The sequence below is a fragment of the Eptesicus fuscus genome, chromosome 7 (genome assembly GCF_027574615.1).
Source record: "Eptesicus fuscus isolate TK198812 chromosome 7, DD_ASM_mEF_20220401, whole genome shotgun sequence".
Classification (NCBI taxonomy): Eukaryota; Metazoa; Chordata; class Mammalia; order Chiroptera; family Vespertilionidae; genus Eptesicus; species Eptesicus fuscus.
In genome coordinates, this window is record NC_072479.1 from 46,925,992 (window position 1) to 46,953,197 (window position 27,206).

The window sequence follows — 27,206 nt, forward strand, 5'->3', positions numbered from 1 at the left end:
TTAAGTCTCAGAAACTAAGGTCTTTGGCTTCTAGCTCAAGTTCAGTCTCCACCGGTGCTGCTAATCCCGTCCTACACCACCTCCTCTAAAACCTTCCACTCCACGTGTGAGCCCCACCCAGCAGCACTGGCACCAACAGCTGGTTGAAAATGCATAACCTGAGCCCCACCCAAACCTACTGAAACACCCTCTTCCTTTTAACAGATCCCCAGGTGGTCCCTATGCAGAGGAGAGTTTGAGGAGCAATGCTCTAGTACAATCTCTCTCTAAAATGAGCCAAATAAACCATGATCCAGAGTAAGGGTTGGCAAACTATTACTGTACAGGGCCAGATTGTAAATATTTTAGTCAGGGTAGTGTAAAATCAGTCATAGACCGTATGTAAACAATGGTCATGCCTGTATTCCAGTAAAACTTTATTTACACAAACAGGCGGCAAGCAGGGTTTGGCCTGCAGACCATGGTTTGCTGACCCCTGACTAGAGAACGAGGCGCTGGGCTGAGTCGGCACACAATGGTGATGGTTCACTACATCACCCGACGATTTACACAGTACAGCTGAAAAAGGGCCATACAAAGAATTAGAACAAATGGATCCCAGCCCTGTCTGGACCACTCACTATCGCTATATAATCTCTGACGACTGAGAAGTCCTCATGAGTCACCACTTCCTCATCTTCTAAAAGGATATGAGAATATCTGTTCCTTGCCTTCCTCATAGACTCGCCTCAAGGACAAAATGAGGATGCGTATGTACCAATGCTTTGAAAACTGCAGAGCTGCAGTTGTTCATTTCTTCTGTGATAGATGAATGATTCAGGATAAAGATTCTCAGTACGAATCTTCAAGAAGTCGCCTACTGTAGGGAGTGGCTCTAGGGTCAAGCCTCGGACTGACCTGTGGCAGGGCCACAACAAACAAGTCCCAGCTTGGAGGGCAGAGCCCTCCTAGCACAATTAAGCCTGACCTTACAGTCCTCCCCTGCTCCTTCCTAGGTAGCTAATGGGCTGTGGGAGGTGCAGCAAGTGCTGCCAACACAAGGTGAAACTCACAAGAACATTGTAAACATGTTGACCACTTCCCTTGTTTTGCTTTGTGTACTCTGACTATAAAATAAAGTTTCTGCTTGCAGGCTGGGTCTCTCTGTGTCAGAAATCCACCTAGCCCCCGCTGTATTCTCTTTGTCTGTCTTCTTTAATCCTTCGCCGCCCCTCCTGAGGCTCACCGAACCTGGCCGTGCTAGGTGCGGCACAGCCTACCCTTCCTGAGAAGTAGAAGGTAAATTCAGTTTTTGGGCAAGATCAGTCACATGCTCCCAAGCCTCTTAAAAACATGTCAAATTTATACTTTGGTACGTTCTGGACAGGAATCATTTTCATTCAAATTTCACCGAGAACAAGGCAAACCAATTCCAAAATCAGCATATGTTAAACAACAAAGCAGATAATTGCTCCCTGGGATTTGGAGAATTAAAAAGAAAAAGAAAAGAAGCCTGACAATCCTTGGAAAAGAGCATTTCCAACTCATTACACCTGTGTTCTCAGCAGAGTCAGGACACAGTCACCCATGGACAAGGTGTAGGGACAGCCTTTTCCTTTTGCTCAGATTACATGACCCTTTATATCACCTCCTAAATGACCAATCGGTAGCTTGATTTATTCATGCACAGATCGCTAAGTTCTATTTCCCAATGCCTGGAATTTCAGAGGCAACAGCTCCAAAATGTCTCAAGTCCAAGGATTGCTTGGCTTTGCAACATTGTGATCATTTGTAAATCCCTCTCCAGAAGCACACATAGTGAAGATGTGTTCAATACCACCAGCTGCCCGGTCCTTGGGACCTAAAGAGAACCCATGGTCTTTGTCTTCTGTAGAGCCTGATAAAATAAAATTTAAAAAATGAGATGCTAAATGTGCCATCACCCGTGCCAGCTGAGTTTCTGGATGCTGAGCTACAGTGAGAGCAAAGCAGTATGCGCTCTTCCTTCCCAGGCTGACACAGAGTGGAAATTGATTCGAAGAATCCCATTACCTGCTCTGATATACACCTGGTGAACCTGCTGCTGCTGCTTCCTTTTAATCCGAGAATACTGCCGCTTTAGCGCGTTGATGTCCGTGGTCATGCGCTCCATCATCATGCTGTTGAAAGCGGCGTGGTATTCACTTCGACAGGAATTGATGGCTCCTGGACTCAGCTCCGCAATGTTATTAGATCTCAGACTCTGCTCTTCGTGGGGTTCTGTACTCACAGCGGCAGAGACAAGGAGAGGTGTCAGTGGAGGAGAACGGGATGAATGGGAAATTGATTCCACTGTAATCCAGAGTGGTATCACGACCTCCAGAAAATTCTAAGCCACACACACAAAAAAATGTACACTAGGATTTGTCTAGTGCTTGTTTTTAAACTTTTTGCACTCGGATGTCGAGTGTGACTCGACACGGTTAGCATCGGTAGCAGCTCGTATGTCGAACTGTATTGAATGTATCAATAATTTGAAATATAAAAAAATCCAAATAAATAAGTTTGTATGAAAAGAAACTCCAGTTTTTTATTCTACTGCTGCGCTTTGTAAAATCTGGGGTATTTTAAAAAATTAAATCCCGAGTAGAATAAAGGAATCGAGAAAAAAGCAAGCGAGTGCAAAGGGTTAATCAGTCCTGAAAATACTTCTGCATTTCTTTATTAGCCTAATTGTGGGTCTGAAATGAGCTGTGTGGGTTCATAGTTTTATGTTATTACCACTTTGTTTATTATCCTATCTAATAAAAGAGTAATATGCAAATTGACCATCACTCCAACACACAAGATGGCTGCCCCCATGTGGACACAAAATGGCCACCACAAGATGGCCAGCAGAGGAGGGCAGTTGGGAGGGACCAGGCCTGAAAGGGAGGGCAGTTGGGGGCGATCAAGCCTGCAGTGGAGGGCAGTTGGGGGGGAGCAGGCCAGCAGAGGAGGGAAGTTGGGGGCGATCAAGCCTGCAGGGGAGGGCAGTTAGGGGCAATCAGGCTGGCAGGGGAGCAGTTAGGCATCAATCAGGCTGGCAGGGGAATGGTTAGGGGGTGATCAGGCTGGCAGGCAGAAGCAGTTAGGGGCAATCAGGAAGGCAGGCAGGTGAGCAGTTGGGAGCCAACAGTCCTGGATTGTGAGAGGGATGTCCGACTTCCCATTTAGGCCTGGTAGGATCGGGCCTAAACGGGCAGTCAGACATCCCTTGAGGAGTCCCAGATTGGAGAGGGTGCAGACTGGGCTGAGGGACACACACACCCCCCATGCACGAATTTCGTGCACCGGCCTCTACTACAGACATAAGATCAATTTTTCCAGATAAAAATCACTGTTATTTTCGAAAATGCCCTTAGAAAAATATAATTCCAGATGTCAAGTCATTGTACAGATGTCCACATAAATGAGTGAGGATTTATAAGGGATTGATAGTTTGTAGCGTTTAATCAGCCATTAAAGGTGAGATTTTAGCCCTGGCTGGTACGGCTCAGTTGGTTGGTGCGTCATCCCATACACTGAAAGGTTGTGGGTTCGACTCCTGATCAGGACACATACCCAGACTGTGGGTTTGATCCCTGTTCGGGGTGCTTGTGAGAGGCCACTAACCGATGCTTCTCTCTCACATCAATGTTTCTCTACCTTTTCCCCTCTCTCTAAAATCAATCAAACATATCCATGGGTAAGGATTTTTTTAAGTGAGTTTTTAACTTAAAAATACATTCTATGAAATTATCAAGACTTCGAATCACTCTACCACTAGAAATGCGTGTTTTTATTTGTTTAACAACCATTTCCTGACCATACACTATGTGTGTTATGTCCGATGTGGTTTCTGCTCCCGGGACACCTACACCCAGCAGGGCTGTCCCTTAAATAAAACTGAGATTACATCAAGAGAGAGAAACAAGCACTGTGCGAAAGCACGCTTCCAGACTGCACGGCCGAGGAGGGCAGACCCGGGCTCCTCAGCACAATATGCAAAGCTGGCCGGGGGACCAGCTGAAAGAGAACCCTCAATAGGGATCCCAACTACCCTAACAGCCACTGAGAGTGTTAGAGGGCTAAACGTCTGGCAAGTTTACTTCCTTTTTTCCCTGAAGACACTTTTTCCGAAGAAAAGGAAATTAAAAGGGGACCTGCACACCTGAACTGAAGTAAAACCAATAAACAGAGGAATGATAAAAGAGGAGACCATGATCAGGTCATCCTGGGCACAGACCTGCACAGAAAGAAAAACGGGGGGCAGGGGGGAAGGGAGGGAACACAGACCCAGACTTCAGAAATGCAGATTCAAAAATGTTAGAATTAAAATCCACATTGATCCCATGGCTAGAAACCAAAAGCTGAAATCCGGGCAACAAGAGGGAGGGTGGAAGGCATTACGAAATCAATGGGGCTCTTGTTGGGATCACAGTTTTAAAAGCCTTTTAAAAAGATGAGAGGAAAATGCATACTAAAGTCATTACACACAATAAAGCATGAACCCAAACCATGAAACAGGTCAAAAGTCAAAACCAGCTAAGGCTTAGGGAAAATACTCAAAACTAGCACTACGACGAAGAAAAAGACAGCAATGATGAGATGATGAAGAGGAGGAGGAAAACGAAGAAAAACAAGATAAAGAAGAAGAAAATTCTAAGCAAGAAGAATGAAAATGAGAAGATAGCCCCATGACTTTGAGAAGGTTCAAGGTAAAGTTAGCAGATAACAAAGAGAATGTAAGGGTGTCTGACTTCGATCTTGTCACTGTGCCCTTTTAGCAAGGAGAATGGTCTTCAAACTAGGAGATGGAGAATGAATATCCTCAAGGAAGAGCTGCCACTCAGAATGGGAAAGAACCGAGTGAGAGCACCATGAACTGCTTCAAAAGAGTTCATTATCAAGAATGTCTAGACCACAGGAAGCTTATTCTGCACAAGAAAAAAAACAAATATGGCATTCCATTCAGAGCACCACATTTTAAAAGGGGCTCTGCCACACTGCAGGACATTTAGCAGCGAATTTTTAAAATACCATTAAAAGTTCTGAAAATCATATCTTATGAGAAATGCTTAAAGAAATTCTGAACTTGGGCCATGGAGAAAACTTTTGGGGACATGATGGCTGTCCTCAAAAAAAACTGAAGAGCCATCCAGTCAAAGAGGAAGTGGACTCATTCTGTTTTGTTCCAAAGAGATGAACTATTCATAGACCTGGTAGGCAGAGATTATCTCTCTGCACCTAGAAACCATGGGCTCAGTGGAGGAACCCAGAAGAATGCCTTATGAGATAATGAGTTTCTTATCTCTCAAACTGAGGGAGAGGCCACCATAATGTTTTAGATTCAGAGGGTACTTCTCTATGGAAGAGGAGCCAGTCTAGAAAGAATTCAATTAAACTCAAACACAAGGTAGCGAGCAACTATTACATTCCAGGCTCTATGCTAAGGAACTGAGCATACAAAGTTGAATCAGACAAGTACGGGGCAAAGTCACCATAAAAAAAGAAGAAATATATATTATGCATGCAACCCATAACACAGAGAAATCCTACTAAATGAGAAAAGAACACAGAAGATACTTTTTTATATACATATATATATTTTTATTTTTATTTTTTTTTAATTTCAGGGAGGTTCCTTCAGGGAGGGAGAGAGAGAGCATTGATAGGCTGCTTACTGCATGCCCCACACTGGGGATCGAACCAGCAAAACTGGGCATATGCCCTGACCGGGAATCGAACCTTGACCTCCTGGTTCATAGGTCGACACTCAACCACTGAGCCACAACAGCTGGTCCAGAGAAGATACTTTTAATAAAGACCTTCAATAGGGGTAACCAGTTCAGGAAATAAATAGGCATTTATAGGACACAGTAACAGTACCCCTGCTATAGTGAACTAACACATTGTGATAATCTAAATAGAGAGCCACCTTTTTTACCTTTAATTTGTTTTTGGTACTTCTGCAGTTCAGGTGCCAGGAGCCCACTGAAAGGTCCAAGACACCCCACGGCATTAGCAATAGCATCTTCATCATCTGGGTCATTCTCTTCATCACTGTCTCTGATCTTACCATGTCGTCTTGGAAAACATAACAGAAAAAAAAAATATTCAAAGAAAATAGTGGCATTTTTTAAAAATATAAGTAACACAGTCACATGGTTTAAATGACATATATAATTTATATATATGAAAAGTCTCTTATCCCTATCCAACTTCTGCCCAGCTGTTCCACCTAATCCCTACAGGTGATACAGGGACTAACTTCTTAGTCTTTAGTTTCTTTATGCATGGATAAGCAGATATGACTATACTAGTGGCCCAGTGCACGAAATTTGTGCACGGGGGGGCTGGGGGGGGGGGGGGGCCCTCGCCCGGCCTGCACCCTCTTGCAATCCGAGACCTTTCGGGGGATGTCTGACTGTCGGTTTAGGCACCACCTGCAGGGATTCCTGCAGGATCGGGTCTAAACCGGCAGGCAGATATCCATCTCGCAATCCGGGACCACTGGCTCCTAACTGCTCGCCTGCCTGTCTGATTACCCCTATCTGCTCACCTACCTGCCTGATTGCCCCTAACCACTCTGCCTGCCTGTCTTATCGCCCCTAACTGCCTCTGCCTGCTTGCCTGCCTCATCGCCCCTGGGGGGTGGGGCCAGCCGGGGCAAGGGGCCGTGGTCCTTCTGGTCTCTGGTCGTTCCACTGTTTTGGTCGCTGGGCTTTTATTATATAGGATAGTCTTATTTTTCTCCTCTTTTTTACATAAATATTAGCATACTATATACACTTTTCTGCACCTTGCTTTCATTCACTTAAGAAACCTCTCCATATTCGTACAAAGAGCTTCCTCATCGTTTTTTACAGCTGCACTGTATTGTATGCATGTAGTGCACGTTAGGGTTTCAATATTATGCCATTATGAACAATGCTGCAATAAGTAACCTTATACATCCTGTGTTTTGCATGTGTATAAATATATTTGTGGGATAATTCATTGAGGTAGAATTTCTGGGTCAAAATCCATTACGAATTTTGGACAATACTGCCAAACTGCCTGCCACGAATCCTGTAGTAAGCAACCTCTCACCTGCAATGTGCCTGTGTCCCCACGGCCTTATCAAGAGCGTGCACATCAACCTTTTGAATTCTTGTTAATCTGACAGGCGAAGTAACAGACTCTCAATCTAGTTATATGCTACATTTCTCTTGATGCTGCCTTTTATGTAAACTACCTAGTCCCATCCTTCCATCATTTTTCAGTTGGGTGGTCATTCTGTATTAATTTCTAGGAACTTTATGAGAGATATCAATTACAAATATTTTTCCATGAATATTTTTGTGTCTGCTTATGGGGGTTCTATTTTGTTCTGTTTTGGTTTTAATCATACAGAACATTATTTTTAAATATTTAGTGTTTATTTCCCTTATTGTTTTTTATTTTTTTATTTTGAGGCCATTATTAAGGCCTTCTCAATTCCAAAGACCTAAAGACATTTTTCCGCATTTTCTTCTGCTAATGTTATTACTTCATTTTTTCCCATTTAAGTCTCTCATCTATATGAAATGTATCCTCCTGTATGATGTGAAGGAAAACTCTAACTTTATTTCCTTCCAGAGTAGGTCTCATTGGCCCAGCACCATTTACTAAGTAATACCTCTTTTCACTACTGTTTGATATGCCAAGTTTTCATATGCTGTATTCCTGTGTACTTGTCAATGTCTGGTCTTTACAGCATTTTAAATAAGCTCATCTTTTCATGCATCCGTTCTACACTATTTTAATTATTGAGATTTTTTGAATATTTTATATTTTTACATAAGTTGTGGAGTTGCTACAGATCCCTCCAGTTTATATTCTAGTCTTCCTTGGAAAATACAGTTTTAAAAATCACTCTCTTGAATTTAAATCAAAACCTTAAAAAACATCCAGATTTTAAGAACCAAACTACTTTGAATATATTTCTAGGGCTTACCAACTATTAAGTTACAATAACAAGTTAAAGTATCCGGTCTTCCATCACGAAACCACGAAGGGAAAAAAGAGACCTTACCCAGACACGGAGGCGGGCTTCACTGCAGCTGGGAACGGTGTGATGTTGTAGGTGTACTTTTCCCTCAGCTCTGCCAGTTGTGGGAACGGGAACGGCGCCATGGAGTAAACGGTCTGAAAACCAGGAGCAAAAAATGCCATGCCTGAAACGGGGCCCTTAAGTAACTCTATCAATCCTGGAAACTCATTATGATTTGAGTGTGAAAAGGTAAAAACTGCTTCTTACACAGAGAGTGGAAAGATCCTCCTTCAATATCAGCTTTAGAGAAAGACAAAAGAACACTGATGAACACAACAGTGAGTTTTCAAATCAACCTGACTGCAACCAGGCATTCCAACTGGTGAGCACGGGTGAGCCCATGGGGGAGTCTGACTTCCTTCTGCTCGGTTCGGGGGTGGGTGAATTCAGAAAGCCACAGCTCCCTTACTTTTTTTATCCTCACTTGAGGATATGTTTATGGTTTTAGAGAGAGAGGAAACGGGTGGGAGGGGGAGCGAGGGGGAGGGAGGTGGGAAGGGGGAGAGAGGGGGGCGGGGATCGGTTGCCTCCCATACACACCCCAACCAGGAATTGAATCTACAACCTAGGTATGTGCCCTGGTAGGGAATCGAACCTGCAACCTTTCGGTGCACAGGACGATGCTCCAACCAACTGAGCTACCCAACCAGGGCAGCTCCCTTACTTCTTTAACCTTTTGCACTCGGATGTCGAGATTAAAATTACTCTTTGAATGTATCAATAATTTGAAATATAAAAAAATCCAAATAAATAAATTTGTATGAAAAGAAACTCCAGTTTTTTATTCTACTGCCGCGCTTTGTAAAATCCGGGGTATTTAAAAAATTAAATCCCGAGTAGAATAAAGGAATCGAGAAAAAAGCAAGTGAGTGCAAAGGGTTAATAAAGAACCCATCGATGTTTTCATATGTAGTACTAATTTTTTCAAAGCTGTTTGATGATTTTTATAGACATTACGCCAGCCTGACTAAAAACAAGTGAACAATCTTGTGAGAGGCTGCATGCTTTCTCCAAACACACCTTTTCAAATATCTGTGAATAAAATATAGGTGGAAATTGCTGGTTTCGGTGTGTTTTTTTAAGTGACAGTGTAAAAGCCCAGACTGTTAAAAATCTATAAATAAAAATGAGAAAAACACCTGTGTTTCCTCCAGAATTTCAAAATTATATGCCATTCTATTAGCAGGAGGAAAATAATCTTATATGCTTTCTTAATTTTATCAAAATTTAATTGCTCCAAAATTTTAATTATATTATTTATTCAATCCTTAAGGTTCTTATTCACCAGAAAATATATCTTTTTTTTTTTTTTTCTTTTTTAATCCTCACCCGAGGATATTTTTTCCATTGATTTTTAGAGAGAGTGGAAGGGAGAGAGAGAGAGAGAGAAACACCGATGTGAGAAAGACACATTGATTGGTTGCTTCCCACATGCCCCCAACCAGGGACAGGAGCCTGCCACCAAGGTACGTGCCGTTGACCGGAATAGAACCTGGGACCCTTCAGTCCTCGAGCCGACACTCTATCCACTGAGCCAAACTGGCTATGGCCAGAAAATGTATCTTAATCTTTTGTACTCGGATGTCGAGTGTGACTCGACACGGTTAGCATTAGAATAAAGGAATCGAGAAGAAAGCAAGCGAGTGCAAAGGGTTAATCACACTAACTTTCTCCCAGGAAGCTTCTTAAATATCCTGACATTTTCTGGGGAAATATTTTAAGGTGGTATTTTTCATTTCAGCAGGAGAGTTGTTCTGAAGGCTCAGCGGAGACGTGTACTGTCTGCATGGGCAGGAAAGGAGGGCTCTGAAAGGGGCCTGACTGTGCTGCTGTCTTACTTTATAGCTCAGAGCCACCACGGGGACAGCCCACTGCCATTTGATTCTAAACAGTCTGTCCATCAGACCGTCCCCAAACAGATATAAGGTATCCACTTACATCTTACTGTACCACCCGAAGGTTCTACACAAGTGAGTGTTGTCTAAAATCCCTTCCCCTCTCTTCTCCATTGCCTGTTATCCAAAGCTACACAGATCATAGGGACCAAAAAATCATCGCTGAGCCATTCTATATACTAGATATTTGATTATACCCACAAGGCTGAGACGCAGTACAAATTTACTAACAGTGAGCTGCTCCCGCATGGAGGGAAGCAGGAGGTATCTTGTGGTTCCCATTAGTCTCAGATTGGCCAGTTCCCAACCTCTCTGGGCCTCATTTTCCTCCTCTGAAAAATGAAGGGTGTGAAAGTTGGGATTTTGATTACCTTGAAAAGGAAAGGGGAGAAGAGGGGTGAGGAGGGGAGGGGAAACCAAAGAGAAGCCTATGAGGGTGTTCAAATGTGTTGTTAATGGTTTATTTCTTAAGTTGAGTGATGGGTGTGTAGTTTTGTAATACCGTTTTTAATACATTTCTGTATGCCTGAAACACTTCATATAATTTCATTCAGATGGTCAGAGTGAACTCGCACCTTCTTTGCTCCCACAAAGGTTGCCAACAGCTCATCCTTCAAGAAGCTGCCTTATTGCCAGCACAGAATCCTTTCTTCCTTGCTCTAGGACCTGTCTTAGCTCCATATACCCTTTGAGGGAAATGGAGAGAAGGGACATCCTCTCCTCACCACCCCAACTTTAAGTCCAGAGCAGGGCACCTCCAGGGGGGCCTCAGCCAAGCAGCACCAGCCTCTGACCACCACACACCAAGTGGGGCCCTACCGCTGCACCAAAAGTCAGCCTGCCCCTCACTCACGGGACCTTTCTTCCTTACCAATTTAGAAACTTGGTTCAGATATTTAAGAAACCCATGCCGTTTCGATTCAAGCTTAAAAGATGAACTCATTAATGCTATAAATTTCAAATTTTCTCCCAAATGAGGTAAAATGTCTCACTGAAGACAATTAGTGGGGTAAAATACCTGAAGGTTCACTGTGTTTTATTTTTGCCAGTTTTAGAAAAAGTTATCAGAATTCTTTATCCAGCCTCATAAAGGAAGTTTATAAGAAAGGAATGGAGCCCAGCTGGTGTGGCTCAGTGGTTGAGCCTCCACCTATGAACCAGGAGGTCACGGTTTGATTCCTGGTCAGGGCACATGCCCAGGTTGCAGGCTCGATTCCTAGTGTGTGCATGCAGGAGGCAGCCGATCACTTATACTCTCTCATCATTGATGTTTCTATCTCTCTCTCCCTCTCTTTTCCTCTCTGAAATCAATAAAAATATATTAAAAAAAAAAAGGAATGGACAATACATTTTGCCCCTACTTCGTCCCATCCTGCCTCGGGGTAGATGGCCTGGGTTCTGAGCCAGCTCCTTCAAAGACTGCTCAACAAAAGGCATTCAACCAAAAGAAAACTGGCTCCACTGAGCTTTCATTTTCTATTTTTGCTCTTCCTTTCTCTATCGTCTGCTTTTAGTTAATCCTTCAAAGACGAAACCAGCATGCCTGAAAAACAGTGTATAGTCCTTCTTTGCACACATGCACTCAATCCTTTGAAGGTCTCATGTATGTGGAGGCATGTTGACCCCACGAACATAAGCTTCCCTGGCACAACCCCACAGTGCTCAGGGTACCTGAGTAGCTCTGGGTTTCTAACTTTATAAGTCACGGATTTCCAACCAATTCCAAGAAAGAAATTTTACTCATAAGAGCCCAAATAAGGTAGACTCACAGAATCTGAGGGTCAGGAAAGATTGAAACATCATTTAGTTCCGTCTCCCTCCCACGCAGGAGCTGCCTCTCAGGATCTCCACAGATGGCCACAAAGGCGCTGCCGGAACCTCCCAGCACGCACTGCTTTGCAGGGCAGACGGTTTCCATTTTTGACGGCACTAATTAACCAAACATCATCTTTCTATTGAACAAGCATCCGCATCCTTGTCATTTCCACCCCATCACTGATGGAAAATAGCCAACAATCCAAGGGCAGATCCCGCCTGTGGCATATGAGAGCTGCCGCAGGAAACAGTAAATTATCCACAAGAGGGATATTTTTCCATTGATTTTTAGGGAGAGTGGAAGAGAGAGGCAAAGACAAAGAGAAACATCAATGTGATAGAAACACATCGATTGTTTGCCTCCTGTACTAGCCCTGACTAGAATTGAACCCGGGACCCTTTGGTCCTCAGGCTGATGCTCTAGCCACTGAGCCAAACCAGCCAGGGCTCCCGATCTCTTTTTCTAACGCTCTCAATTTTTTTTAAATAGCCATTGCTAATAAAAGAAAAAGTGATGTGATTTACAGGGGAGAAAAACAGTACTTTGTGTCTGGCACTTAGAGCTGAAAGAAATGGAGAAGACCAAGCAGGGAGAACCCTTTCGTCTCTTCTCTGACCTCACACACGGTCCACGTTTCACCCGGAGCCATCTCGGGTTTGCAGACAGACTGAAGGTGCACCATAATTGGGTCCCAGCCATTGAATTAACTGTTTTCAACGAGTGAATACAGAAAAAGAGTGGTTTGAAATGATAGTCCGCATTTCTCTCCTTAATACTCTACGATGCCAAGGAAAACCAACAAGTCTATTTCCTACCCAAACTACCAACACACACTCCCATAGACATTTATATTTAGGCACCGCTGAAAAGAAATTCTATTTCTTTTTCATTATTGACATGTTTTTACAAGAAACATGAAAACATAAGTTGTATAAAATTAAGCTCAGTTTATCATCACCAGGATGTTTTCTTTGGCAGGAAAAAAATAATGCTACTACAAGGGGATCTAATCTATCAAGCCCCAGCCCGCATTTCCCCCTCTAGGATTCCCTTTAAGAGGTAAAAAGGGTCCTCTTTCCTCCTAATCCCTAAGGTTGGAAATTCCTAGAGGACAAAGATGACAGGTGTAGATCTCAACATTACTCATTCATTCTGGCAGTGTTTGGGCTTTAAGTAAAATAAAATGCTGCCTTATTCTTCTAAGGAGGACTTCAGTTTTAGAAAGACATTTTTTAAATAAGGTATAAGCATGTAGGGTGGCCAGGGGTTGGGGCCTTGGGTTCCAGTCCTGGGTCTGCCACTAGACAACCTAAGAAACTGGTAGATGCTGGCTCTCCAAGTCTTAGCTTCTTCTCTGTAAAGTGGCAGGATTAGGTTAGTTAATCTTTAAGCTTCTGTAAAGCCAGAGTTTCTCTAAGTATTTTTTTTTACGCCATCTGCCTCAGAACCACCCATGGAGCAAACACCTGAATTTTAATGCACTGTTGAGCTGTTTCTTATACACAGTCAACTTTGAAAACCACTGCCTCGAGTTCTAATGTTCTGTGATTCTGCGTATTCATTGAGCAACCAGGTGTATTCTCAGAACTCGATAGATGTCATGGACATACAGAGCTATATGAGGCCCCTAGCATTAAGGAGCTTGCTACCTCATTAGAGAAATAAGATGAACACATACCAAATATACCAAACAATATCAAATAATCTGTAATAGCAATTAATCAGTTGTTGGAAATCTTAAATACTGAAGGAGTACGGAGGAGGCATAATTAATGAGGGTTGAGGTACAGAGGCTGTGTGGGGGTGGGGAGGAAGGAGACTGGGGAGGACCCAGGTGGGTGGGTAGGATTTTCACAGATAGTGTGAGAGGGCAGCACAAGCCCTCAATTGGCACGGGCTGGACTAACAGCGCTACGACCAGTGTGATAGGTTCTGGTTGTGAAGGGGTGGGGAATACCTTTGGACAGGTGAGTAACGGGCAAAGTGCACCTCCATGCAGTCTCTCTGAGAGCTAACTCATCTTCCTGCCCTCCTATTTCTAAGCCAGAAATGTGTGATTGCCCTTGTCCCCTCCATTTCTCTCTTCATCAGACCATATCGTTTCTGTGGCCAAGTCCTATCAACTTCACCTTATAAGTATTGTCTCTATTCCATTTTTGTTTCTACCCTTTACTGCTCCTCACAGGCCTCGTGCTATCAAACATGGCCCCGTCAAGTCCACCCTTCACAGAGCTGTCCATGTAGTCGACATAAGAACTCAGACCCTTTCCCTCCTCTCCTTAAAACCTTTCAGCTCCACAGTTGTTCTTCCCTTTCAGAAGGCTCCACCGAAGTCCTAGAACTCCAGCAAGCTCAAGAACTCCATTTCACAACCACCGACCTAAAAGATCAAGGCCAAGCTCCTCAACACGAGTTGAGGTCTCCTATAACCCTTCCCTGAATACCAAACTCCTTATCGTTTCCTTCACACACCCTGCCATGCTTTTACTCACCCTGCCCCCCTCCACCAGGAACAGCCTCTCTGCTCTGCACCACTGCCTCCAACACATACACACATATACATACTTGCATGTGTGTGCACCCATGTATATGTGCACGTGCACACACATACACGCACACACACGCATGCACACACAGAGCCTGACCAACTGCTATTAGTCTTCAAGGAAGATTTTTTTTTAATCCTCAGGATTGAACCCATAATCTGAGTATGTCCCCTCCCTGGGAATCCAACCTGAGACCTTTTGGTGTATGGGACAATGCTCCAACCAACTGAGCCACACTGGTCAGGGCCAAGGAAGACATGTACAGATGTTCAATAAATCTTTGCAGAGGTTAATCAAGATCCTCAGAAACAAGGCTGAAGCATTTTATTCCCTATAGTTAATAACAAGGAAACACTGAATAACAATTTATGAATAACAATGAAATGGGCAAAGCAGTAAGTTTAGACTATTACTCTGGCAGCAAAATGCTGATTGTATTTGAGCAGAGGGAATCTGGGAGGAGGGACATCATCTATGAATGTCGTAAAAGAAAATGATGTAGCCCAGCCGGCATGGCTCAGTGACTGAGCATTGACCTATGAACCAGGAGGTACAGTTTGATTCCCAGTTAGGGCACATGCCCAGGTTGTGCGCTCGACCCCAGTGTGGGGCATGCAGAAGGCAACCAATCAATGATTCTCACTCATCATTGATGTTTCTATCTCTCTCTCTCTCCCTACCTCTCTGAAATAAAAAAATATATATATTAAAAAAGAAAATTATGTAAAAGAAAATGTCAAGCATGGACCTGGCACATAGAGGGAAGTGCAATAAAAGGTACTTTCCTCCAAGAAAGAGAGAGAGAGAGAGAGAGAGAGAGAGAGAGAGAGAGAGAGAGAGAGAGAGAGGAAGCAATGGCAATGTGAGAAGAGTTGAAATCAATCAAAGATGTCAGTATCAGAACACTTCCTCCTCTAAGGCACACAGGAAGGAAGAAGAGATGCGAATGGAAAGAAAAGCTGAACTAAAAAATATCAATGTTCAGGGAAGTTATATTAAGTTGTCAATATTCTCAACAAATCAGTAACTGTCTGCTAAACACGGGGAATTCTAAAAAGGAGCTGCGGTGTCGGGACAGGAATAGAGGAATGGAAGCTCCATACGTCTTATGTCCTAAATCAGGGCTTGAGTGTTTGTTTTCTAACCTGTTGGCTGGGCCCCAAAATTGACCCCAGGCATGGAACCCAACATAAAAATAAACTATGAAAACAAGAAAAAGAAGAGAGAGACAGGAAGTCACCAAGGCCCAAGGACAACCTTGGAAAGACCTACAGTTGGTCAGTGGGCAAGAGGAAGAAGCAGGAGGAAAGTGGTCAGAAGCATCGGAGAACTGAGATTAAGTTATGTTACAGAACCTAATGGAAGAGAGAGAGTTAACAAATCTCTTTTCTATACTCACCCTCTTCTGTCTGAGTGACTTGGTAAATAGGATATTGAGATAAAGTAACATGCCGCAAAATGACAAAACCCTTCGTCTTTCATGTTGAAATTTATGATTCACATATAACATCAGTTGAAAATGTGGGCAAAACAAACCAAAGTGCTGATTACAACAATCTCCCTTCTATTCCTCAGTGATTCCTCCCCCCAAATAATTACTTCACCCCCGAAAGTCTCCCCTTAAAAGGCTAAGAATCAGATTGAGAATAACTCCTTGTAGAGTTATTAGCATCAGATGATTTGTGGTTTTATTCCTCAGTTTTTTAAATTTATTTTTGTATTGCAGCTCATGATTTTTAAGCAACAAGTTTGAATGAAAGCCACAATAACTATCGATTATTCATTTATTTTTTCCTCATGTGACATGGTTAAGATTCTTATCTAATTATATATAGACTCTTGGTCAACTGAAAAATTAAATCTGAAGGCTGGCCAAATACTTTTCCCAAGACCACTGCTCTGGACCGCTTGTTCCCACGGTGCCCGAGTCCCCGAGCCAAGGCGGGGCCGAGCCGCACACTCACCTGCATGAGGTCGTGGCTTTCTAGAAGATCATGCTCTAGCATCTCCTGGGTGAGGCGCCCCATGGTACTGTAGAATTCATCTGCCGTTTCACAGCTTTCTATCTGCCTAGAAGCAGAAGGACAGAACAAGGAATTGTGTCGGACACCCACGCTGTCTACCAGGTACCTGCTCCAGGTCCGACAGGATCTGTGGCCTCTGGCCATCAAATCAGTAACAGTAGCAATCAACAAAGATCAAAACACCGAGACACACTCACTATACAGCCTGCCACATACAGAGAAAAGATAAAAAAAATACCCACAGCAACTCGGAGGTCCTTATTACGGGTTGAGTTCCCATCTTTCCTACACGGCTCCCCAGCCTCCCAGCCCCCCAGCCCTACCGGTGGCACTTTTACTGCTTCCATGTGACACATTTTACACATCAGAATACCCACCACTGATGAGAAATCATAACCGTGAAATTAGATCTGAAGAACAATTATCCCCAGGAGGAAATCTCTTGCTGTTAATCTACAAACCGTGGTCTCGCTGATAAGACTGAAACCAAACCACAGGAGAAACCAAAGATGAGAAATACTAGAACTTTATCTATCTCATCAGTCCACAGGGCGCTTCCACAGGCAGAATTTTTTCAGTTCTTCTCAGGGGCCTGCTGCTAGCTGGAGATCGCACCCTGCTTCTGACACTTGTTTCCACGTGTAAATAAAGAAGCTGTTACCTGGCAACCTGTGAGGCCTGCAGGGTACACGTTCGTCCTTCTTCTCGGGAGGAAAGAAAAGGAGTGGTCCGAAACAAAGAGCACGGTGCATCTGTGCTATCTACCACGACACCCTCTGTGTAGGAGGATGACTCTATTGGCCCACCAACCACAAGATACACTACGATGCACACCGATGTTGGGGGATTTTCATAGAGCCCTTCCCAAAAAATAAGATGATGGGAAAACTTCAGGCTCTGGAGTGCTGTTCAAATCTCACTGCCACAATCAGGTAAATAAATAAATGAGAGGAACTGTTGAGGTGTTATTACAAAAATACAAAGTAGCATGTGGGCATCAGTAAAAAAGTGATTACGTTTACCCTGGGGGATGAGGAAGAGAAATAATGCTGAAGATTAATTTTGAAAAATATTCTCCAGGTTGACAAGGAAGGAAAAGTATTTTGATGGCAAGGAGGCCGGAGACAGCTGCAGGCCCTACCCAAGAATCTGCAAGTGGCTCCCCAGGGCCAGGATGGAGCCAGGGAGAGCTGCAGGGGGAGAGCTGCAGACAGAGGACACCGAAGGCCTCAGCTGCCAGCTGAGCCCCTTCAGGGCAACGATCCCTGGAAGGCTCTGAATGGGGAGTGTGGGAACAGATATGCCCTTGGCCAGGTCAGCCTGGATGTCATGGCAAGTGTGGGTGTGATGGGGAAACCAGGGAAGACACACCAAGGCAGGCCAGGCATGAGGTCACGAGGGAGCGAGCCAGAGCAGCAGGGTCAGAGGAGAAAGGACGCGTAAAAGAGATGCCAGGGAAGGTGAGCTGATGCTCTACAGCTTACATCTTCTAAAAGTACCCTTGGTGTCAGTGAGAGGGAGACATTCAAGTTGCAGAAGCAAGTGGAAAGGAGAGGTCCCATGGTTAACCATACACAGGGCACATGTGTTGCTCCGGCATACATACCTGGAAATTATTTATCTGCTGTTTATGATTTTCCCAAGGGACAGTTTGTGGGGAAGAGCACAGGCACTGGAGTCAGAAAGATCCAGGTTTAAGTCCCACCTACGTCACAGGGTACGGGCAGGATGAATGAGACCACGTGTTTACACTGTCTAACGTAATGACGGCCCTACAGGCACTGGATGTGTGTTGGTTGCCTTTCTTTCTGCTTAACAAGTTGCACACTCAAAGCATGTAGAATTATCGTGAACGAAGGCTCTGAAACATTTAAAGTTCTACCAGTCTGATTCATATATCCTCTGAACTGCATAAATAGTAGCCATATATTATCAGTATATTCACATTATTAAAATCACAGATTCCAGAGCCAAGGGACCTGGGTTCAAACACAGGCCCTTCCACTTCTAACTGGGTGACCTTGGGCAATTAACTTCTCTGTGCCTCAGTTCCCACATCTGTAAAATGGGGATAATAGTAGGACCCACTCATAGGATGATGGTGAGTACCAAAGGAGTTAGTTTTACATAGAGAGTGCTCAGAGCAATGCCTGTCCATGGCAAGCACTCAATGAATATTGGATTTAAAAGTGTAGCCATTACCTTTTCAACAATGTGACATCCCTGGAATGACAATATGACTAAATTCTAATCCTACAGATAATGAATAGATGGGAATAAAACCAGAATCACCTCTTTTCCTCCTGCCACATAATCAAGAACCAATCCAAGATGACTATAACTGAGTCAGCATACAGTAAAGGGCTTTACTATTATAACCCTACTAGAGGCCTGGTGCATGACATTGTGCACTGGACGGGGGGGTGGGGGAAAAAGGATAGGGGGGGTGTTCCTCAGCCTGGCCTGCGCCCTTTCACAGTCCAGGAGCCCTCAGGGGATGTCCAACTGCCACAGAGGTGGGAGGCTCCTGCTCTAGCCAGCCATGAGCCCAGCTTCTGGCTGAGTAGCGCTCCCCCTGTGGGAGCGCACTGACCACCAGGGGGCAGCTCCTGCATTGAGCATCTGCCCCCTGGTGGTCAGTGTGTCATAGTGACCAGTCATTCTGCCGTTTGGTCAATTTGCATATTACCCTTTTATTATATAGGATGAGCTAGTTACTCAGTAACTGGAATATCACACCCAGAGAAACTATCAAAGCTCAAAGAACTTACAAGATGTAGAGTAGGTTGGAAGTACACTACTACAAAAAGAGGTAGATAATGGGAGAAATTGAAAAAGATAAGCAAAGCCCTGGCCAGTTTGCTCAGTGGTTAGAATGTCAGTCTGTGGACCAAAAGGTCAAGGATTCAATAATAGGTCAAGAGCATGTACCTCAGCTACAGGCTCAATCCCGACCCCAGTCAGAGTGCAAACAGGAGGCAGCCAATCATTGTATCTCTCTCACAACAATGTTTCTCTCTCTCTCTCTCTCTCTCTCTCTCTCTCTCTCTCTCTCTCTCTTTCTCTCTCTCTCTCTCTCTCTCTCTCTCTCTCTCTCTCTCTGTCTTCCCCCTACCCCCACCTTTTCTCTCCCTCCAGCACTCTCTTTAAAAAAAATAAAAATAAAAATATCCTCAGGTGAGGATAAAAAAATAAAAGATAAGTAAGTATCACACCAAATCCCCCACCAATGAATTTATTTGCTACTGAAAAGTAACCTACAATAAAACAATTGTAGGAGCTCTGGGGTGTTTAAAAATACACACAACCATGATTTTTTTAAAATCCTTGAATCAATAGTTGGTGGATCTTTCTTACAAAAAAATAAAAAATGCTTTAAGTCTCCCAGAAAACAATTTATACATTAAAAGGCTAAAAGGTTTTTGAAACAAAACACTGTCAGTGAGCCCTAGCCGGTTTGGTTCAGTGGATAGAGCCTTGGCCTGGGGACTGAAGGGTCCCGGGTTCCATTCGGGTCAAGGGCATGTACCACCGTTTCAGGATTGGCGCACGGAGGAGACAACCGATAGGTGTGTTTCTCTCACATCGATGTTTCTCTCTGTCTTTCCCTCTCTCTTCCACTCTCCCTGAAAATCAATGGAAAAATATCCTCAGGTGATGATTTAAAAAAAACACACCAAACTTCTGACAGAAAAAAACCCACCTCTGTATCTTAAGTTACCACTGTAACAATTTCATCCTAATACAGGGATTGGCAAAAGTAGATTTACTGTTGTTCATATGGAAAATAATACAATAATTAATAAATAATAATACAAGAATAAACTGTTTCACATACTCACAACTGTAAACCTACTTTTGCCCACCCCTGTATTTCTTCCATTACCAAAAAGGTAGAATTTTAATATAATAGTCATAATATAGTCAAGGTGGGTGAAAACACTCTAGTTTTTTCAGCCCAACTCTAGTAAAGAACGTAAGTAAAATCTCTTTAGTGATGTCTTTGTTAGTAATAGATTCTCCTACACAGTGTTAATTCTTTTTTTTTTTAATATATTTTATTGATTTTTTTACAGAGAGGAAGAGAGAGGGATAGAGAGTTAGAAACATCGATGAGAGAGAAACATCGATCAGCTGCCTCTTGCACACCCCCTACTGGGGATGGGCCCGCAACCAAGGTACATGCCCTTGACCGGAATCGAACCTGGGACCCTTGAGTCCGCAGGCCGATGCTCTATCCACTGAGCCAAACCGGTTTCGGCCACAGTGTTAATTCTTGATGAAATGAAAGAAGTTCCCCATGTTCTACTGACTATGTACCAAGCACCTTGCTAGACACCTTATATATATTATCTCATTTAAGAAAAAATTTCATCACAACCCTAAAAGGCTGGACACAATAAGTAATAAAGATTCAAACATAATCCAAATGGTGGCATTAACCAACAAATCCACCTACTTCTTTCCGGACCTCACAGTTCCTCATGCACCTAAGTCTCCCTCTTCAAAACTAGTGTCCAGAGAGATGCTGACAAAGAGTAAGCCAGCTGGACAAACACTAGGAGGAGGAGGAGAATTCCAGGCCTGAACCAGCCTGCCCCCTTCTCTAAAGTAGATGCCATCTGTCCCCAACAATGAAGAATGTGTCAGCAGGGGCGGGTGAGTGGGAGGCCATCAACCAATGAATTTGTATGCATATATGCATAAGCCGGGAACACAGACAGCGGGGTGGTGAGGGCCTGGGGTGGGGAAGGACGGGAGTGGGCTGGAAGAGGTTAATGGGGGGAAAGGAGGACCTATGTAATACTTTCAACAATAAAGATTAAAAAAAAAAAAAAAAAAGAATGTGCCAGCTGAGATCCCAGAAGGCTAAAGCCACTGCACAAAGTTCACAACTTCCTCTTTTCCTCACACTTAATTATCGATGCTTTGTTAGAGCATAACAACTGCTCAACGCCCCCAACACCACAGAACAGAAGAGAAGGGGGCGGTCACTTACTCTCCCAACTTTGCCCAGATAGCCAGCGACACCCTTAGGATGATTTCCGAACCTTCAAAAAAGACAGAATCCCAGATCTTTAAAACGGTGTGGTTAGGGAGGCAGGTGGCGAAGAGAGTCAGAAACCACTGCATCGTGAAGACATTCGTGAGCGGGGGCTCATATCCACCTGCAATGAAACAAACACTCCATTTCTTCAGAACTGGCAGTTTGCAAGATATAAAGGCGCCCTCTTTCAGTCTCCCAAGTCCACCCAACTGTGTTACTTTTCCTGACTGATTGGTTTATGGGGCTAAACTATGGTCCTTTAATCTTTCTTCCTTCCTTTTTCTAGAAGAACATAGGTGTGTTTAATAAAGATCTCAATAATAGGAACTTCACAAATTCTTTATGGTACTTCAGAAATCTTAACCTAACGATTAATTTGGTTCTACCTATTATGGGATGCTGAAAATTAAGGAGAATGTTTTTCTCACCAAAAATGAGATTTAAAAAAAAGATTTTAGTCCCTCTAAAGCAAACACCGATTTCCAAAATATCCTAAAGGCCACTTTTACTCAAATGCTGCTCATAAAAGTAAAATTGCTCGTTACGAATTGCTTGTCTACTTTTTAAAGTATACATAGTTCTCAGACCACAATGGAATTAAACTACAAATCAATTAGAGAAAGATAGCTGGAAAAACCCCAAATATCTAGAGATTAAACAACATGAAATTTTAAAATACGTTGAACTAAACTACAGAGTTTTAAATATCTGAGATCCAGCTCACTTTGAAGTTTCTAAATTCACTAAAAAACACAGAGCTCCCTCTCATTTCCTGTGATGGCATAAGTATGTATTTCAATGAAATAAAGTTTAGATATGGGGACTGCTTCTCCCTCCTAATTACAGTCAGAATATGCATTTACCTAAGTATAAGCAAAAAGAGATCTGTTCTCCTGCCCTCGCTTTCTTCCTTCTTACCTAGGAACAAAGTGAGCATCTGTTCCCAGAGACTAGAATCTGAGGTCACCCCTTGCAGGCCAATGCAGAGCACTTGAGGAAAAACATGGACCCCAGTACAGCGTGTCTGACTAGGGGGACAGGTTAAGATTGTTCGACCTGGGAGTCTTATGAAATCCACACAGGTGCATAATTATACTGCACAGCCAAATTAAATAAGAGTTTTCAAATGATTTAGAAGGAAATGCTTAGAGACACCCAGGTGTCACTAAAATTTCCAGTGTATTTTAATCACAGATTAGGTGCTCAAAATCATTTACTATTTTCCTAGGTTTAAATGTGTGGCCAGTAACCGGCAACCATTTACAGGAAACACAATACACTTCTGACTCTTCTTTCTGGTCCTCTGAGCACAGCCAGGGAAGTGCATGTAGGGGTGTAACTACAGCACTAGCTTAGGTCATCTGGAAAGCTGGCTGATGCCTGCTGGAGGCGGTGACTCTCAGAGCTGTAGTAGAGCTCTCTCTATCGCCACCTTATTCAGCCCAGCGCCTTCCTGGGTTCAAGTTCTTCCTGGAGCTCCTTCTCCAGCAAGAACTGGCCCATTCATCTCAAGTAAATCTGCATACCCTTAGCATGAATCAATAAAAGTAACATTAAACATTTCAATTCAAAATATCTCCTACAACTCTATGAAAATACATATTCCACTCTTCCATAACCTCAGTGCTTCAGGAAAAACCACAGTGTGTGCTAAATGGTACCTGTGGCTCAGCTATAAAGATGCCTATAGATTTGGTGCCAGCTTAGAGAAGTTTAACTCGATGGCGAGACATGTACACCATTCTTCATCTAAAAGACAACAGATTTAGTGGTTGATCTGGTACTGGTGACGTATGAGGTTCTTGACCAGTTTCCTAACTATGACCATTCAAAGGTTCAATATGTGGCCCTATGTTGGTTTTTTTGTTTGTTTGTTTTGTTTTGTTCCCATTCTCTAAAAACCTATTTCATTGCATCAAACTCTCATCAACAGAAACACCTGAAAAGATATATTTCCATTCAAGGTGTAGGCTCATATGTACAGTGGAGTCAGAGAAGTAAACAATTTCGAAGGTATAATAGCACTGAATCACCACTACCTCCACTCTCCTTGTTTGCAGTTCTCTGAAGAGTGTCCAGGTGCTCAGATAATTCAGGGAGCTTCAGTCTCAAGAGGTCTCTGAAGACAGCCATATCCACAGACAATGCCCGGAGATTATTGACAAAATAGCTCTCGGGAAGTACCTTATCAATAAGGTAAATCATAATCTGAAGAAAAAGATAGAAAACATATTCAAATGGATAAAATGTAGTTAGCCAGAGCACAGTATCACTTAAATGTGTCAATACCAAATGTTCTGGATCTTTGAGGCTCATCTCCACCCTGGGTGAAGAGCATGTGCCATAATTATCTAGATAATTCATAATCATCTAAGTAATTCATAATTATCTAAGTAAGTTATCAAAGCAGCTCAGACCCACAGACTGCCATGGTCTACAATTTCTACATGGGCTGTTAGACCTGAGGCTACCCCTGAGTGACTGATCAGACAACCCTCAGCCTCGCTCTGAGAAGTACGAGATGGAGCACATGCTTCAGCAGCAGCCAGCAGGAATCCCACTACTGGCTCCTTGAAGTCAGCAGTTTTCCAACTTGACTATGAAAACCAAGACTGGCCCATCACAAAACGCCCCCCTGAAGCCCGTCTCAGGATTCACTTACCCTCAGCCTGGGTTATCAGAATACCTCATGTGGGCTCTTTGTCCACTTTCCTTTCCTGGGAGAACGCAACAAGGTTTTGTTTGGACAAATGATACTTTTAAAATCTGGATTCCTTCCTAAGGATGTCTCATACGTAAGTTCTTCAAATTACTATTTCATTCTGATTTTTTTTATTTGCGTTACCTTTTCTAAGAAGTCAAGAACCTCTAGAACAGCCCAGCAAAACACGTGTTCCACATGCTCTTCATATGCCCTCCCTGCTAGAAGACCTGCTCATTCTCCAGAGCACAAGAAAACCAAAACTGAGAACAAAATCACAGCTGGCCCTATATGTTCGTGGAAAGGAGCTGTCTCACATTGATTGTCATCATTTTGCAAAACCTAATTTCCCAAAAAAATTATCTCCGAGACTGCCAATGGCCCATTTTTCCCTCATCCCTGGCTTATAATTTCTACTTTTAAGGTCAGAGTTTTAACTAAGTCAATAAGGGTAGAGACATATTCTCAAGAAGCACCCTTCCCCCTCCCACTCACTTTGAGGTCTTTATTCCAGGAATTGGAAGGCCCAGGGAGCTGCTATAGCCTTCCTATATAGGGACAGAATTTACCAGGTAAATGTATCATCGCTCTGGAAATGGTAATTTAGCAATAAAAAGAGTATATTCAATCCGTGTCGAGGGAGGAGGTCTCGGAGTGCCCAGGCCAGGTGAGGGGGGAGTGAGTTTCCAGCAGAGCACAGAGCCCGGCAGACTTCGCACGCCATGGGTAAGGAGAGGAGGACGTACAGGATCACTTTTCATCGAAGGTAAGTTATGTAAGACTGAGAAGAATATTTAAGTTTTTATGAAAAAACTATGAACCTCAAGATTACACAGAAACAAGAAAGCAAACAAAAAATTACCAATTCTCATAGTAATTCTGTAACACAATAAAATTCTCTATCCAAAAGCATCTCAAAGTCAGATGTAAAACATATGTCTTATGTCAGCAATGTCAGTCCACCCACTACTGTATTTCAAAGACCAAACATTGCATCTTAAAAAAAAAAAAAAAGGAAGGAAAGGAAGGAAGGAAGGAAGGAAGGAAGGAAGGAAGGAAGGAAGGAAGGAAGGAAGGAAATAGAGCAAAGATAGTCTCTTCAACAAATGGTTCTGAGACACCAGGACATCCAAATGCAAAACAAATTGAATCTAGACACAAACATTACACCCTTCACAAAAACTGTCTCAACAGAGATCATAAACTTAAATGTAAAATGCAATACTATAAAATTCCTAGATGATAGCATAGCCTAGATGATCTTGGGCATGGGAATGACTTTTTAGATATAACACAACACCAAAGGCATAATCCATGCAGGAAATGCTAATAAGCTCGACTACATTAAAATTAAAAACTTCTGCTCTGTGAAAGTGAATTAGAAGACAAGCCACAGTCAGGGAGAAAATACTTTCAAGAGTTCCATCTGATAAAGGACTGTCATCCAAAATACACAAAGAACTCTTAAATCTCAATAATAAGAAAACAAGCTTTAAAAACAAACAAAAAATCCAACTGGATTAAAAAATGGCCCAAAAACCTTAACAGACACCTCACCAAAAATAAAACAGTTACTAAGTGCAAAAAAGCAAAGAAAATGGCTTGCCTCCATTTAAAAAATTATATATTTCATTACTAATTACAACTTGCAGAGGCCAAAATAGCTGTTGGAAAAACACCAGCACCCAATATTTTCCTTTGCATCAGAAGTATTTCTTCATAAACCCAACCTTTCCCTGCACATTAATTGCCTAACCCGATTCCTAAATGATGACAATGTCATTTCATTCCACAAAGTTCATTTTCTTAAATATTCTGTTTCTGAGCTTTATTTAATCCATCTTTTTATGTGGCTTTTTACTTTCTCAAGTGCCATCACTGAGTCCTTTCATGATTTGATTGGCATTATAACCCTTTCCCCAAACCTTCCCACCCCACCCCCAACCTGAATTGTTTATTTCAGCTTTTCAATAGAACAGTTCCCATTTTATAGTCATACAAGTAAAATCTGGGGGGACGGGGGGGATAACTAAATCTGATAGACTAAGTAAACAAAATTGCTTCTTAATAAAAAATGTTTTAAACTCATGTATTTGATTTGTCACTGCCTCCCCCGTCCACCCCTGCCTATTTGATGAACAAGTAGCTTCAAAGCTGTTTCCTTAAATACATGAATGGAAAAAGTGAGAGGGTGAATACAGATTGAGATCGTGTCAGGCTGGCTTTATAATTAATTCCACCATAATGGGTATAAAACGGAGGAAATTTGCTTATCTTTCCATATCAGAATTTTTAGTCAGTGGTTGAGAGTATCACAATGGTATGCGCCACAGTCAAACAGTGGGAGTGGGGGGGGGGGAGGTGCTCTTGAATACAATGACTGAGTAACCATCCCATCCATCACAAAGCATTGCAATCAACAGCAGTCCTGAGGATTCAAAGAAGAAGCAACCCCATATTGCCCCAAGCAAGGAAGGCAGTGGTCATCTTCCAAGTGTAAAATGCTTCATTCCTCCTGAAGACTTATTTCTGGTGACTCACTGAATCACATTCAGACCTACATGCTTAAACTGCTAGTGTCCCAGCTCGAAGTGTTTTCATAATTTATTTATTTTTTACTAATAAAGGCTCTAGGCATCAAAGATTAAAATATTATTCGCTTCCATAACCTTTCTCCAAGCAAACTGCTTCCATCATAGGCATTCACTCTCAGCCTACCTCCTCCATACCTCATCCCAGATATGCAAGAATAAAGCAATCTAATGAGATCCAACCAGAATTTAGGATAACTGGTGGAGTAGGCAGTTTCTACCATGACCCTAGGGATCCCCCACCTCCTGAGAGTCATACTCTTATACAAGCCCTTTCCCTGGAGCATGGGCTGGACCTAGTGACTGGCTCCTAATGAACAGAATGTGGGGAAAATGATGAAATGTGACTTCTGATATATAGGCTTCAAATCTGTAACTTAATCTCTCCTACGTTGCTCACACTCTTTCACTATCTCGCTCACTGAGGGATACCAACCAGAATGTTGCACAATGGTGAGCCCCACAAAGCGGAACTAAAAAAGGGCTCTGGCCAATAGCCAGCAAGGAACTGAGGCCCCTAAGTCCAAGACCTG

General features: G+C 42.9%; 1 protein-coding gene across 3 annotated transcripts in view; it reads right to left on the minus strand.

The window, feature by feature from the left end:
* Positions 1-27,206, minus strand: part of TBC1D30 (TBC1 domain family member 30) — an 84,922-nt gene that overhangs the window by 1,468 nt on the left and 56,248 nt on the right. For all 3 annotated transcript variants that reach the window (XM_054718894.1, XM_054718893.1, XM_008148752.3), the window contains 6 exons: positions 23,421-23,589; positions 21,334-21,502; positions 16,275-16,380; positions 8,036-8,148; positions 5,927-6,066; positions 2,032-2,238 (listed from right to left, as the gene is read on the minus strand). In XM_054718894.1, the coding sequence (XP_054574869.1) occupies positions 2,032-2,238; positions 5,927-6,066; positions 8,036-8,148; positions 16,275-16,380; positions 21,334-21,502; positions 23,421-23,589 (904 nt within the window). The remainder of the gene's footprint in view (positions 1-2,031; positions 2,239-5,926; positions 6,067-8,035; positions 8,149-16,274; positions 16,381-21,333; positions 21,503-23,420; positions 23,590-27,206) is intronic.